The following is a 15,755-nucleotide window of genomic DNA, read 5'->3' on the forward strand; positions in this document are numbered from 1 at the left end:
GCGGTTTCTATTCTCGGCTAAGTTCCGTCCATCTCCAGTTACCGGGTGATCGATAGGAACAGGATGTGTAGGGAAAAAGGCAGGGCGGCAAGAACAGGGGAGGGCTCAAGGGGGGAGAGAACCAGGCCTGTCAGCGGCCCGGGGACCCCAACGGGACCTGGGGGAGCCGGCGGGCTCACCAGCCCCAGGGTCAGATGTGCCCATGCGGCCTCCGGGACCCAGCTCCGCCATCTCTCCACGGGCGTCAGCCTCCTCCCGGGCGGAAAGGGCGGAGGAGGCAATGCCTGGCACCCGCCACCCACGGCATGTTAAACAGCGTCTGTACTTCCTGTTTACTTCACCGACGTCTGTTCCTGTTGCACAGAGCAGGGCACAGGTCCTGCCTCCCTCACGTGGCCCACAAACACCACCCCGCTCGGCTTGCATGCCTCCAGGAACGAGGAGCTCGCTCTTTCTCTCCAGTCCCTGGCGGGCCAAGGCCCCGCTGGACTGTCTCCCTGGAACCTCTGAGAATTTTCAGGGCAGAAGACTTTGCCCCCAGGCAGGGCCTGGGGGGTGAGGATAGGGTGACCAACCCCCCTCCTCTCCGTCCCAGGCCCAGCGTTGGCGGACTTGGCAGGGCTGCGCGGCGCAGGCCCCGGATCCCAGGGCGCCTGCCCTGCCAGTGCATGCAGGCGTGCTAGACGCCTGCTGGCTACATTTTCACCGCCGTGAGCAGATGTGGAAATGTCCGAGCGGAGGGGCCTGCTGGCAGCTCGTGAACTGCAGGTGTGTTTCCTATGACCCACCCAGAGTTTTCCAAAAATGTCATAGTACATTTCACACACATGTCTGCTGTACGCCTTCTCTTGCAGTGTCAAAAGATCTGGCAACACCGGTCCGTTGTCCTGTGGGGTGCCCGCTCGCTCCGCTTCTCCGCAGATCACACCCTTCCCTATTGCCCCTACTGGTCCACGTTAGCCACATACGTGGTCTTCCAGGCCCCTTCAGACGTTTCGGTGTGTAACACCCACTGATCCAAAAAAGCATGCTCCCCGCTCCTTTTCAGCGGCGGCAGCTGGGGGTCGGTGTGGTCACGCCCTCCGTCCTGGCCAGCCCTGGCCCCACGCCACTGTCCCTCGCCTCCCCGGACCTCTCGCCAGAGGAACGGGACGCTGGACGCGCTCTTCTCACATGTCACGTCGCCACAAGCTGCTGAGGTCATACTTTGCTCATAGGCTCGGTCAGGTGAAGCCGGTGGGGGCTGTGGCCTCGAGGGGCCGGAGGCTGTCCGCGGCCCCACCCCAGCTCCTCGGCCCCTCCTCTCCCCCGTGACTGGTGCTCGCTCCTCATTCCCCGGGACCTGGGCTTCTCCCACTGCTCTGCCCCCTTCCCCGTGGGCGTGGTGCCTCTGCCCTCTGTCTACTGCCTCCCCCTCCCAGCTGCGTCCCCCTTGAGGCTGGAAATAGCTGACACTAGTGACAGGGCTGAGAACAGCTGTGGCGCCAAAGACCTTGGCACCCGGGAGGCAGGCGAGTGACGTGGGCCACACGGAGACGGACGGGCGCATGGACCTGCTTGGGTGGGATCTTGGCTGGCTGGGGTTTGGCTGTGTGCTCCCCCATGTTCCCTCACCTTGGCCTCCGCATCTGAGAACACGGGTCAGAGGGAAGCGCCGCCCCGCGGGAAAAGCCACACGGGGCGGAGAGCAGGTCCGGCTTGCTCAGTGCCGCTGCCTCTGCTCACGGGGGCTCAGGGATCCAAGAGCCATGGGGAGAAGCAACTGGCTATTGATTAAAACTGCTCAATAGGAAGTAGTCCTGTAGCGAACACTCAATGAACATCAGCTGCTGCAGTGAGCTGGCCGCAGCGGGAGGGCACCTGTATCTCCAGGTCACGAAATTCTGAAGGGGCTCAGAACCTGAGAGCCACTAGGGGTCCTCAGGTGCCCACTCCGGACGGGCCCCACCTCCACCCTGGCCTGTCCCTCTGGGCCAGCCCGGCTCCCTGGCTCAGCTGGGCTCTCCCACCAGGAATTTAAAAGGAAAGCAGAAGCCGTCCTTCACCGAACTACCTACCCAGGCCTAATTAATCGATAAGCCAAGCTGTGCTCGCCTCCAGCCGCCGCCTGAGGAGCACTTACTCTGTGAATTGATCGCCGTACTTTTGCCACCTCTAGGGCTGCTGCCCGCCACCCGCAGAGGCTGGGTGCCAAGGCGACCTGGGAGCTGTGGGGCTGGAACCGCCCTGCCGCCTCGCCAGGGAGACGCGGGCTCCCGGCAGCCCTGATCCTCACGTTACAGGTGGGAAACCGAGGCACAGAGAGACACATGGAGCAGCCAGGCTGGAACCCAGCTCACGGCCCCCAGGTCCCCGGGCACCAGAAGGTGCTCGTAACTTGCATGGGACTGAAGAACTGGGGCTCATTCTTGGGTCTCCTGCCCTTCCTGGGTGTGCGCTCTCCCACGTCAGCAAGTAGCCCCGTGAGACAGCCTTCACCGCGGGACGTTTAAGGGGCACTCTGGCGCGGGCCCCTCACCGTCCAGCCTGGACCCTGCAGCCTGCCCCGACCTCAGGACCCTGCCTGGGCCACCTAATGAAGTGGCAGGTGCTGCTAGATCAGACTCTTGCCCCAACGACTCTTCCCCACAAGCACGGGGCCGAAGCCCCAGCAGGCGAGGCGACCCCCTCAGCCTGGCTGGACCACGGGGCAGAGGGAGGGTCTTACACCAACACCACCAACTGCCCCTGAGGGCAGGCAGAGGTCGCCGCGGTGACCGAACACCCGAACCCTGGAAACGCCCTCTAGAAGCGGGCACGGGAGCTGGATCCTTGACCCCGCTGCCCACAGCAGTGGCCATGTATCAGGTTTCCAGAACATTCTTGCTTTAAAATGCCCCACCCCAAGTGGAGGAGGATCAGATGTCAAGGTGTCAGAACCACAGGCCCCTGCATGCGCACCTGTCTCCCGCTCACCTGCCGGCTGTGAACGTGACGCCGCCTTGTGTGTTGCTTGCCCTTGCCTTGGCCCACTTGGAACCCACATGCAGAATCAAAGAAAAATAAAACGCAAACACAGCGGAAAACGAGAGCCCCATGCAGCCCCTGCCCCACCCCAGTCCGCAGGGGTAACTGCAGCGATCGCTCCGTGCACGAGCGTCCAACCTTTCCCTGTCTCCCCAGGCCTTCCTGGGCCTGAACAGACTGTTTTCCCATGTCTCCTCAAGACATACGAAGGACGCGCACAGGCACATCACGCACGTTACGAAAACGGGATCATACGGAGCACACCACACGGCGAGCTGCCGGCCCGCCCACTCCTCAGCGCTCAGACACCAGCAGCCGCCCGAGCCCGCCCCAGGACGCCGCCCTGCCTGTGCTGACCCGCGCTGCGCCCCTGCCTGATCGCCGGGTCTCAGCTCGGGCCTTCTCCGCCTGCCCCAGCTCTCTGCCACCATTATTTTGAGCTCTCTTTAATTTATCCAACAAATAAAATTTTAAAAACACTTATCACGTGCTATGTGCCAGACACATAATTGTTCAGAACATTTCATCCACTTTAACTGGTTTAACTCTCAGCACGACCCAATGATTAAAGCAGGACCGTTAGGCATGTTCTACGGGAGGGGAAACCAAGGCACCAAACGGTCCCTGCCCTCCCAGCCAGTGAGGAGCAGAGTCACGGATCCGACCCAGGCTGCCTGGCCCAAGCCGTGGCGGCAGGGCTTCTCAGACTTGGGGGCCACCAGAGCCACTGGGGCGCTCGCGAGCGCACGGGCTGCCGGGCCCACACCGGCGTCCATGATGCAGCGGGTCTGGCGTGGGGCCTGAGCATTTGCACCTCTAGCAAGTTTCCCAGGGAAGCGGATGCTGCCGGTCCAGGAGGTGCACTTAGAGGGGCCTGGCTTTGCACGCCACTGCCCCTCGGGGCCCGGTAGCAGGGCCTCCAAGCCCCCCGCCCCCGCAAGAGCAGACGAGGGGGCTCGGGGCGAAGTCCTGGCCCTGACAGGCCAGCACACGACCTGGAACCACGACATCTAAGCAGTTCCTGGGAATCAAAGGCTGCTTCCACCAACCTGCAAAGTGTCCTCAGAGCTCTGTCTTCTCCAGGAGCTGTGAGGGAAGGGCTGGCTCAGCCAGCCCCGCTTGTCCACAAGTTCCTTTTTAAAGAACTGTTTGGCCCCGAAGGGAGCCTCTGAGCCATGGGAGGGCCATGCCTGAAGAGCGTGTTTGTTTACTGGGGGCCTTGGGCCGCCCGGACAATTCATGCTAATGCTGTGACTTCTGGTGGGGCCTCGCGCTGTGCAGTACCAGCCTGACCTCTGGGTCAGGGGCCCGGTGACCCATGTGAGGCAGGGGAGAGGGCCGTGCCTACACCATCAAGTCCAGTGAAAACCCTGGTCGCCAGGCACGGCGGGCTCCCGCGGGGGCACCAGTCCACACGCCTCCTCACACATCGTAGCTGGGTGAGCCGAGCGCCGACTGCGCTGTGGGGACCTTGCACGGCGTCCCTGGAGCCGGCCCTGTGCACCTGGTTCTGTTTCTGGCTTTCATATGCATCTTTTCTTTGTCACAAGCTAATTGTGACTATAACAGCTACACTAGGTTTTGTGGCTCCTTCTAGCAAATCATAGAGCCGGAGGGTGGCCTTGGGGACCCCTGACAGGAGCGCCCAGTCATTGCATCGGGGGACAGCAGCAGAGCATCTCCTGAGCACGAGGTTTTAGCCCAAGTGCTGCCCACACTGCCCGGCGCCACTCAGTCTCCGCAGACCCGCGGGTCCGTGGGCCACAGCAGCCCGGGCTCCACGGACGTTTATCTCCTGTCATCCACCTCCCTCCCTGGAGAAACCCAGGTGACACCAGGAGACCCCCAGGACCCAGGTGACATCCTCGTGCCCCCCAGGACCCAGGTGACACCCCGGCGCCCCCAGGAGGCCTTACCTGCCGATGACCTCGATGTTGGAGATGGCGTAGAAGTACTTGTAGAGGTTCTCCCGCTGCACGTAGGTGCCCCCCAGCGCCGGGCGCAGCAGCCGCATGCGCAGGTCGGTGAGGGTGAAAAAGTCCTTGAGGCCCTTGGCGCTCTCCAGCCGCGTGTACAGGTTGTCCATGTTGCGCAGGTCGGGGCCGGCAAAGATGGCGAAGCGGTCCCGCACCTCGAAGCGCACGTGCTTCTCCTTCTTGGAGCCCGCCCAGCGCGAGTACTCCTCGGTGCACAGCACGCGGTGGGCGCCGGAGGCCGGCAGGTCGCGGGCGCGGCGGGCGGGCATGCCGAAGGCCTCCACGCAGTCCTCCGCGTAGAACTGGTAGGGCTGCCACGTGCGCCCGTTGTCCAGGGACTTCTCGAGCACCATGACGGTGGGCCGGCCGTACTCGAAGGTCACCACCACGTCGTCTGTCAGCTCCACGCTCTTGTTCCACGACAGGGTGATGTTGGCTTCCAGCGGGCTCGGGTAGCGGCTCCAGGTGACGCTCTGCCAGTACGTGGCCAGCCCCTCGTCCTCCCTGTCGAACATGAGCCAGGGCGGGTGGGCCAGGTCCGGGTTGGAGGCGTCGCACTCGTTGCTGCACAGGTAGGGGTTCTCCTGCAGGGGGAGGGGAGGGGGCAAGGCTGGGCCGCGGGCTGCTCTGCGCCACCCGCCCCAACCCCGCCGCAGGCCCGGCCTGAGGTCTCGGAGCCTGTTTTGTCCCACATCCAGGCGCCAGGACACGTCTCCTGGATAGGTAATTTGTACCCATTTCCCCCAAACTCATAAAGGCAGGCCACAGTGTGGCTGCCCAGGAAATCATGCGTTGTCCCTGCTCTAAGTATAGACAGTCAGGGGACGTGGGTGTTCGTTCCCTGCTCCGAGGTCCCCCTGGCGCCCCGCTGCCTGGAGGATGAAGGTCTAGCTCTTCAATACAGTGACCCTGACACCTGGAGCCACTGGTCCTGACCTCCTGGGAAGCACCTGAGCACACCCGTCCGGGCCGCTGAGCCTTTGCAGTCGGCGTTCCCTCCCCCCGGCGTGCCCTTCCACCCTCCGTCGGCCCGAAGATTCCTCCCCGCGTTCCTGACTCTTTAAACAGCCCCCGCGCTCACTGCAAATGTCTGTTGAATGGGCACTGGGAGGCGGCGCGCACTCTTGCTGCTCGCTCTCCGATTCACTCGCTCGCCTCCACACTCAGAGCCGGAGCACCCTCTTGGCATCCAGCGGAGAAGCCCGGCCTCCAGGAGGTGGGGGCCCGGCGCTGGGGCCGCGCTGGGAAGAGCGGGGGCCTCTCCCTGGCCTGTTGGGGCAGAGCCTGACAGTCACCCGTCTCTGGCTCAGCACGCGTGTCTGCCTCCTGCATGACCTGGGCACACTGATAGGACACTGACAGCTTCCTCTGGAGCGGGGGGGGCGGGGGGGGGCAGCGTCCTTGGGGCCAGTCATGCCCAGGTCCTTGGCCTGGGAGGCCCAGTGGGGGGCGCTGGCGAGCAATGCAGGGCAGGCCCACTCGCTGTCTGTCCTCCCTCCCCACCTCGGGGGCTCAGCAGGGGGTCCACATTTCCTCCCTCCGCGGCAGTTCACATCCATTCCCCGAATCCGTCCACCGTGTGAACTCACACAGTGGCCCGAAAATGTCACTAACAGGTGGAGCACAGGAGCGCTTTAGGGCAGCGAACGATTCTGCCTGACACTTGTTGCAGTGGGTACGTGACATCAGGCATTTGTCCAAACCCGCAGACCTGCACCCCAAGAGTAAACCCTGCTGTGAACTGCGGACTTTAGTCCATGTTAACGTATCCGTGTTGGCCCATCAGTTGAAGCAAATGTACCAACTAACGGCAGATGTTAATAGGAGGGGAGGCTGCGTATGGGAAACAGCGTGTTAGGAGCTCTATGGGCTGTCTGCTCAACTTTCTGTGCAACGAAAACTGCTCTAAAAGCAAAAGCCTATTAATTAAAAAATAAAACCTGTCACTAAGAACCTCACAGCACCCAGACCACTCGCGGCTTTTTTGATGAATATTTCAGGTCTCCCTTTTGCTTCCTGGTGACAAGTGGCTGGGATGGGAGTCAGAACTGCTCACTGTAAAATGAGCCACTCAGCTCCCGGGGGCAGTGAGGCGCGGCCCCCCCGAGGGGCTGGGCCGCACACACCCCTCTGTGGCCACGCAGTGGTCTCAGGACGCGGCCTCTGATCCTGCAGAGGCAGACGCATGCTCAGGCCGCCCAGGGTCCTCGGTGGGCAGGCTGGCCCTGGGGTTGACTGAGGCGGGCTCCACAAAGGCCTCCTTGACAGAAATAACTCTGACCTTGGTCTCCCCCCAACCCTGCCCCATGTCGCCACCGCCTGCTCCGCCTGCCAAGCCCTGTGATTCCCGGGACCCACAGAGAGCTCGGGGTCAAAGGGGCTCACTCCTGAGTCCAACCCTTCATTGAATACCTGGGGAAACTGAGGCGCGTGCTGTTTTCTGACCCAGAAGGCCTCAACGGTGTCCCCAAACACTGGCGACCTCACATGCAACAGGGCAGGCAGGGGGGCCTGGTCTGGCTGCTGGGGGGGGTGGTGAGCTGCCTTGTGCTCCAGCTGGGGGCCCTGGGCTGTCACCCTGAGTGTGGGGGGCGGCTGAGAGGCCCCATAGGGACGGCTCAGTGGCCCGCAGAGTCGAGGCTTCCTGCTGGGGCCAGGGGAGCTCAGAGCACCTGCCTGTGAGAGACGGCCTCCTCCCCAGTCACCTGTAGAGGTCCCCTCCACAGCGGGGAGGGGCGCTCTGAGCCCAGGGGCAGAATGGGCTCCGGGTGCGTCACTCAGGGCCCGGAGCCGCGAGCGGCTGTCCTGGAGTTCACGCCTGCACATCGGGGGCAGAAGGACACGGTTCCCAACCAGGTCAGCACCTGCCCTTCCCCACAGCCAGCAACCGTCTTCTCCCCTCAGCCCCAGGTGCGCCCTTCTACGGCACCCGGCGCCTCGCTAGAGGCTAACTTGGGGCCCCGCCATTCCCATGCTGAAGCCCTAACCTCCGCCCCTCGCCATGTGACTGCATTTGGAGATGGGGCCTTTAAAGGGGTGGTCAAGTTAAAAGGAGGTCCTTAGCGCGGGCCCTGAGCCAATCTGACCGGCGTCCTCGTAGGAAGGAGAAATTTGGACGCACAGAGAGACACCGGGGGCGCATGTGTGCAAAGGCCACACAAAAAGGCGCAGGAGCGTGCTCCCTGGTCATCAGAGAGCCAAGAGGGGAGCCCTCAGAAGAAGCCAACCCTGCTCTGGTCTTCAAGGGTCGATCAAACCTTGATCTTGGACTTGAAGCTTCCAGAACCTGAGAAAATAAGTCTGTTGGTTAACTGAGCCCCTAGCAAACGAAGAGGTGCCCTACCCCAGGCGAGCTGAAGAGGCGGGGGTGGGAGGCAGGGCTGAGCGGGGCACTGAACTGTGAGTTTCTGGGAATCTCCCAAGAAGTGCTCTCCGTCCAGGGCCCTCCTCCGTGAGCCCAGCTTCTCGGCATGTCGTCACCAGGTGCTGTCCGGTTTCCTTGTCCCCCCAGGAAGCTCTTGTCAGCACAGCACTGAAGCCTGTACCTTCTTCCCTGGCCGCCTCGTCCCCTCTCGCCTCTGAGCCTGTGCTCCCTCAGCCACGCTCCCTCCTTCTGGCTCCCTGAGCCCTCCTCCAGGAAGCCCTCCTTGCTTGACTCAGCCTTTAAAGCCAATTCCCTTGTCATCCATCAGGGGGCTGTGAGTGTGTCCATCTGGGTCAGGGTAGTGAAGGCTCCATACATGGCCTGGACCCCAGAGACTGCTCACTGAATTACAGTTATTATTGTTATTATGTTAGTTATTAATGTAACAAATAGATCAATATTAACATATCTCACATCAACTGTTGATATTATTCCTGCCAACCCCTGACTGCTGTGAGCCACCCACACCTCATCCTTCTCCCCTAGTCTTTCTTTGTCCCCTTGCCTTACCTTCCCTCACCCTGTCCTGCCTCCGGGTGGTCCCCACTGGGGGACATCCGATCCCTCAAAGACCCCAGCCTCGCTGGCCTGTCTGTCACCAAGCAGACAGACACAGCCAATTCTGCCAGGGAACAGGGGCTCCAGCCTGGCTGCCAGCCTGGCTGCCTCACCTGCAGGGCCCCCTGGCCCCCTGCCCCCATCCCCACTCCGGGAAGCAGATGGTCAGAAACTAATGAATCAGCCTGTGTATTTACAGCGCACGCCGGCTGCCGAGCGGGCTTCATCAGCAGCGAGTACAATAAATAAACCCCCAGCCATCGCCAACAGGGCTCTCCTCTTCCTCCTCCCTGTCCCTGCCGCTGCCCCAAGATCTCAGGATTCCGCTCGACCCTTTGGGAGCGCGGGGCGCAGCTCCTGCTACAGGTGCTGCCGGGCACGGGGAGGATCCCGGAGGCAGCCCGGGATCGGAAGCGGGTTCACTCTCCACCCCACCCCCGCCGGACAGCTGCCAGGCTGGAGGGTCAGCCGTGGCCACCTTCTTGTCCCTGTGAGATCAGATTTCAGAATGAAACCAACCGCCCCAAACAGGGGCCTCTGCCAGGGAGAACGCTAGGAATGTTGGAGGCACACGTGGAAACTTTCAGAAGGACACCAAAGCCGAACTTTGATATTATCAAAAGCAGTAACTGTTTCTTGAGACATTTCATGAATATCACCAAAAATATACATCATACCCCGGATGAAAAGCCTCGGAACCTTCTCCAGAAAAATGTAACGCACTGCATTTTCCATGCCCATTCAGGGGGGCTCATGGCACCCCGTGTCCCCACCTGGGAAACCCTTTTCTGGAGCCTGGAGCAGTTAAGGAAACTGGCTTTTGGATCCGAAGGCCCTGGATCCTGTCTCAGCTCTGTCCCTTGAAGCTGTGTGACCTGGAGAAAGTTGCCTAACCTCTCTGAGTCTTTATTTTCTCATCCAGTATCTTATGAGATAATATGGATGAAATGCCCAGGAAAACGTCCCCAGTTGGTAGCAATGATTATTTAACAGCAGCTTTGCATACACTGGCTTAGGCTCCTTAATGGTAAAGCTGGAACTTCACACTTGGGACTGACGATCTGACTCCTGATGTTTATTGAGCCGCAGCCACGTGCCCGGCTGGGCTGGGGGGCCCCCACCTTCCTCATGACTCCTCCCAGCGACGCCTGGGGGCTCCCTGCCTTATCTCCAATCCACAGACCAGAAGCCAGCACTGGCTGGCCCCGCCTCACTTCCTCTGGACTGGGAGTGGGGGACTTAACCCAGGGAACCTTGGGGAAACCGAGCCATCGCATCTGCAGCTCCCCTGTCTCCACAGACACACAAAGGCGCAACTCCATGGAGAAGCCGTTTCCTACCACGCTTTTCAAACCTGGCGACAGTCTCTTAAATGCTTTTGCTTTTATGTTATTTTCTGTGCAAAGGGTGCAGTGGGAGCCAGAGGCCAGGCTGTAAACACGGCAGACAAGCGGCGGGCGAAGAGAGTAATTGAGTGGGAAAGGCGCTGCTTGCGGGGAGGAGGGGGCCGTGTCCCGGGGAGTCTGGCTGGGTGGGCCTCCGGGCCCCTAACCAAGGGGCCCGCGGAGGGGCACCCCCAGGACTGCAGCGAAGCCTCAGGAGGTGGAGCAGACACCCCCACAAGCCTGTGCTGGGACAAACCCTCACAGTGGCCAGGTGCCGAGAAGGCTGTGTGGGGGATTGTGCCACAGCAGCTCTTGCGGGCGAGCAGGGAGGGTCGTGGCGCAGCCACTCACCAGCTACATAGGGTGGGGGCGTCACCCCCTCCTTCAGTCCCGGCTTTGCAACGGGAGGGCGGGGAGGCGCCATGCGGGCAGTGGCCTCCTTCGCCTCCTTCCTCGGTGCCCCCAGCCCTGGCACTCCCAGGGGACTCGCTGTGTCCGGAAAGCTCTGTCCGCTGAATGGAAGTCTGGGAAGGCTGAGAACACTGATTTCCCAGGGCTGAGAATGGCGGGAGGTGCCCCGCGGCCGGCGCCCACGTGTCCCGGCTCACCCGTGATGGAGGCGGGAGGCAGCATCATGACCATCACCGGCCCCCCGCCCCGGCTTCAGTCCACGCAAGTTCCCAGGCTGGCTGGCTGCACACCCCACAGGGTTACCTGGAGGGCGGAGCCCTGCTCCTCACAGCCCACAGGCCGGGAGAGGCTGAGAAGGGCTCGAGGTCAGCTGCTCCTCCTCGGTGGCAGAGGTGGGACGAGGAGCCAGGCAGTCAGGCACAGAGACAAGGCGGGAAACCCGAAGGGAAGGGGAGCTGTGCCCCGCCCTGGGCCATGCTCCGGGGCTCGGCCCCCACCCGGGGCACGCGCCCGCTTCGCTGCCCCGGCGGCGTGTGGGCAAGCCCAGGGTGCAGGTCAGCAGCCGGCGGGTTTTTCTGAACTGTCTGTCTGTCGCTGGTCCTCAGCCCGGTGCACCTCAGCTGGGGCTGGAGGCATCTGCCGGTGGGAGGTGGTGGGGTGAGGGGACGCTGCCAGGGAGAGGCAGGGAGAGGTGCCGAGAGGAGGGACGAGGAGGATGGCCACGGCCACCGAGGTGCGGGGACCCTGAGGGGAAGGGCTAGGCGGCGCCAGCAGGAGCAGAGGCGGGAGGCAGGGGGACACAGCCCGGCCCAGCCTCGCCCTGCACGGTGCGTCCAGAGCTATTGGGAAACTCTTTGAGCCTGGGCAGGCCCCCAAATGTACAGCAAGTACCCTGAAGCCCAGGGGCCTGGGGGCGGGTTGGGGAGGCGGTCCCTGACCCAGGCGGGACCCTGGGCTGGGTGTTGCCCTCTCGCCCTCAGCTGCCCCATTCATGAAGTGACAGAGCTCTGACGCTGGCCTCCCGGAGCCCCAGCGCCCCAGTCCCTGGGCCCCAAGGAGGAAGGGAGCCGAGCTGCCCTGCTCCCCTGCTCCGGGGAGAGAGAGGTGCCAGGGGAGTTCTCCCTGACAAACGATTTCCTATTTATTGGTAAGAAAAGTTGCCGTGGGGATAAATTATTAACAACGCGGAAACAGAGACTCTGCTGGGAGCGGATTCTAATTCTAGATGCCTTGACCGGCTCTGCCTCTAACTCTCGCCTCCCCCCCTCTGTCCCCACCTCTGGTTTCATTGATTCTTGCTCACAGCCTCTAACTCCCGCCCCGCCCCCAGGCTTCTCTGCCTCTCCCTCTGGAGCCACGGTGGCAAGGTCACGGCTCCCTGCTCGGGACAGGGAAACTGACCCGTGTGGCACTTCAGGGCGGGAACTGCCGCGGGCTGGGGAGCTTCTCTCATTTTCTTGGGTTTTGCTTCTCATTGGAGCCGCCTCTTCCCAGCCCAGCCATTACTCACTCCGGCGGGGAAGGGCCCAGAGCCAGGAGCCAAGGCCAGGCGTCTCCCTGGGACTCACCCGCCCTGGCAGGGAGCCTCTGAAGCCCCAGTGATGGTCCCCAGCCTGCCGGCAGGCCCTGACCCTGACCGGCCGCCGCGGACACAGCAGGGCAGAGGTCTGCCTCGGGCGGCCCCACGAACCCGCCAGGCCTGGCCCTAATGGAAGGAATTGCATCTCATGGCCCAGAGTGGCCCTCCGCTCTGCCCCGGTTCCCCACATTGTTTGGGAGGAAAGGAAGACCTTCTAGAACCTTCTGTCTGAGACTGGGCTTGGGAACAGCAGGTGACCGGCTGGCATCACCCAGGAGGACTGTGCAGTTACGGAGGGGGGCAGGAGGCAGCTGGCTGAGACGCTGTTCTAGCAGCCGGGCTGGGGCCCCTCTGCTCCCCGCACAGAGCCTTTCCCAGGACCTTCGGGCCGGGGCGAGGAGTGCTGAGCTGTCGGGGAGGGTCCTCAGAGAAGCCCAGGTCAGAGGGCAGGGGGATACCTGGCAGGGGGGTGGGCCAGGGTCTTGCCAAGGTTCTGGCTAGACAAGGGTTACTCTCTCCAGGAAATTAAATTTTATTCCTTAAAAAAACAAAGATAAAAAGGATACATTCTGTTTTGCCCTGGGCATAACAGCCAGATTTTTAGGAATATTTGGGATGGGAAATTCCAGCCTGGCTGATCCCTGTAGCCCTCCGCCCCCAGGTGACCTCCACACCCGAGCTCCATACCTGGTACAACTGGGCGGACCGGACACACAGAGGCATCTATCTCAGAGAGAAGGAACATCTCCCTCTCCATTTGCATACCCCTGGTGTCAGGGAACTCATTACCACAAAAAACAGATCAGCCAAACTGAACTGCTTTCTCCCACAAGGTTTGGTAATATAATTTGGTTCACATTCTGCCTTTTTCTTTGCTCTGGGCCCCTTTCTTTTACGTGTTGGTCTGTTTTCTCTGACTATGCTGTAAACATTTGCTAACTGATGAGATAAAGGAGAGCAGGAGGCTGGGTTAACAGAAGCCCTCTCCCCAGGGCCAGGAGCTCTGGAGCTTCCCCGCCAGGGCCAGAGCTGCCGTCCTGCTTCCTGCGCCTGCGGCCACCCTGCCCCCCACCCCGCGGGTCGGCCTGCAGCTGCCCCGGCCTCTCTCTGCTCTGTCCTGCCCCCGCCCCAGCCTCTGCACCCAAACCGCTCATCGCTTCCATTTAATTTTTTTAAGTAAATAAAACTAAATTCGGGGAGATGGAAGGATGAAAGAAAGAAGCAAGAATAGAAGGGACGGCAGAGAGACAAAAGGAAAAGAGGATGGGGTGGGGTGGGGTGGGGGAAGGGCGCAGAGCAAGAGCAGCCCCGACCAGAGCAGCCCAGTAAAGCGCATTATTGATTCAGGACTCAGAAAACGCTTAGAGTGGAGGAAAAACGTCCTGCTCTTTAAAAGCTCGTGCAGAGCGTACGCAGACACAGGCAGCCTTCCCAAAGAGGGCCTGCTCTGCTGACATAAATATTTTATCATGGAGCAAAAGAGATCGGCGGCGGATCTGAATGCTGCGGTGGGGCGGGCGGGGGCGGGGCGGCCTGGGCCCCTGTAAGGGTCTGGCTCCAGAGCTCCAGGCTGCGGCCTGTGCCCAGGTCCCTGGGGCCATTGCAGAGCCCCCTCGGCTTTCCTGAGAGACGCCCTTGGCCTTCTTACTGAGGAGCAGAACAATGGGGCCTGGGGGGCCCGGGGCTGGTGCGGGGCAGGGGGCGGGGAGGAGGACACACCCCGAAAGGGGGGCTCCACCCCTGGGACAGTGAGGTGGAAGCTTGACCCCCTTGGCCTCCGCCTAGCCCCTGCCCAGCCATCCCCAGCCCCTCCGGCCGGCCTCACCGGCCACCAGCTGTCCTTTATAAAACACCCATGTGTTTTCAGCCCCCTGCTGGGTCCCAGAGCCACCCCGCTTCGGATGCAGTCCACGCCCAAACGCCCTGCGCTGCCTGCCTCTCCCGCCCTCTCGCGCCTCCCCCCGCCCCTCCTTTCTTCTTTCAGGAGCGTCCACCTTGAGATCTGTATTGCACCAGACTTCGGGGGACGATTTTTCATGTGAAATTTCATTTTCTCTATTGAGGACAACACTATGAGGTAAGGCACGATCCCGCTGTCACGTCTGAGGTCAGGTGGGGCACAGGTGCGGGCACTTGCTGCGCATGCTCCCCTGAGCCAAGGGCGGCCTGCCCGAGCTCCCGCGTGCTCCGGGGAGAGCCCGCTCGCCATACCGCCTCTCGCTGCCCACCAGTCCCTGGTTTAGGGACAGCGCCGTGAATGTTTGTATCTGCAAACCACACTCGAAATGCTTATGGGTTACCTTATGATTCTACTGAAGCCAACTGCCCCCCTGGTGGAGCAGAGGATGAGTAAGAAGCCGCTGGCCCCGCCCCACACCTGGCCACACCTGGCCAGGTGCATCACTCTGCGGATGAAGCCCTGGGTGGGGGCGGGAGTGGCCATGCTGAACTAGTACTCATTCATTCATTCACTCATTCATTCATTCCCTCATTCATTCATTCCTGCATTCATTCATGTGTTCATTCGTCACCTATTTCTGCGTGTCCTCTGTGTGCGGAACATCCCTGGAGAAGCAGTGATCAGGCCTGGTCGCCATTCACAGTCCCTGGGAAGGGGAGGGGTTGAAAGTACTCCTGGCCCCGAGGTCAGAAATTCTGCTCCAGACTGAAAGCAAACCAACCAGCCCATGAGGGGACCAAGAAAACCCCGCTGTGGTGACTCAGATGCCCGGGCAGGTCTGGGAGCCCAGAAGAGTGACCCAAGGGCAGGCCCCGGCGCCGTGATGTCCGCCCTGCTGCTGCTGTCGTCCCCACTTCACAGGTGAGGAAACGGAGGCCCAGGGGCAAGGCACGTCTCTGCTAACCCCACCACTCTGGCCCCTCCCAGGGGCTGACCATGCTGTTGTGACCACCAGAGCCGTCATTCCTGTGAATGGCATGGATGGCAAACCCGGGTGGGCTTCCTCGGGGAGGTGAGATTTCAGAAGGACAAGCTCAGAAGCATGGCGGGCTGCCTGTGCCCAGGTGGAGGGCGGCGGACCGGCTGTGAGCAGGATTCCCCATGGAGAGGGGCCAAGCGGAGGGCCAGACCAGACATGCAAAGAGCTGCAGGCAGAGAAGGGTTAATGCACTAGGCTAGGCCAGGAGTCTGGAGGGGGTGGGGGACAGGAGACAAGGCCAAGGGAGAGGCCTGGAGCCAGCGGCAGACTTGACATTTAGCAGCTGCAGGAGGGCCCTGAGCTGGCCAGCTAGCCGCTTCCCAGGGAGAGGGGCGGAGACCTGGGCACAGAGGGCAAGTGGGGGCTGGCACCCCTGCCCCCAGGAGGCCCCGCGCCAGGATGGGGGGCCGGCAGCTCAGATGCAAGGGAGGATCCTGAGACCACACTCTCCCCCGGGTCTTCAAATGGAAAAATAAC

At 61.8% G+C, this 15,755-nt stretch overlaps 1 protein-coding gene across 1 annotated transcript in view; it reads right to left on the reverse strand.

The window, feature by feature from the left end:
• Positions 1–15,755, reverse strand: part of NTNG2 (netrin G2) — a 51,773-nt gene that overhangs the window by 24,245 nt on the left and 11,773 nt on the right. Inside the window, exon 2 of the mRNA XM_054584191.1 lies at positions 4,923–5,566. Coding sequence (XP_054440166.1) covers positions 4,923–5,566 — 644 coding nt within the window. The remainder of the gene's footprint in view (positions 1–4,922; positions 5,567–15,755) is intronic.

Source organism: Pteronotus mesoamericanus, unplaced genomic scaffold, assembly GCF_021234165.1.
Source record: "Pteronotus mesoamericanus isolate MK-2021 breed Mesoamerican mustached bat unplaced genomic scaffold, CSHL_Meso_final contig_78, whole genome shotgun sequence".
NCBI lineage: Eukaryota > Metazoa > Chordata > Mammalia > Chiroptera > Mormoopidae > Pteronotus > Pteronotus mesoamericanus.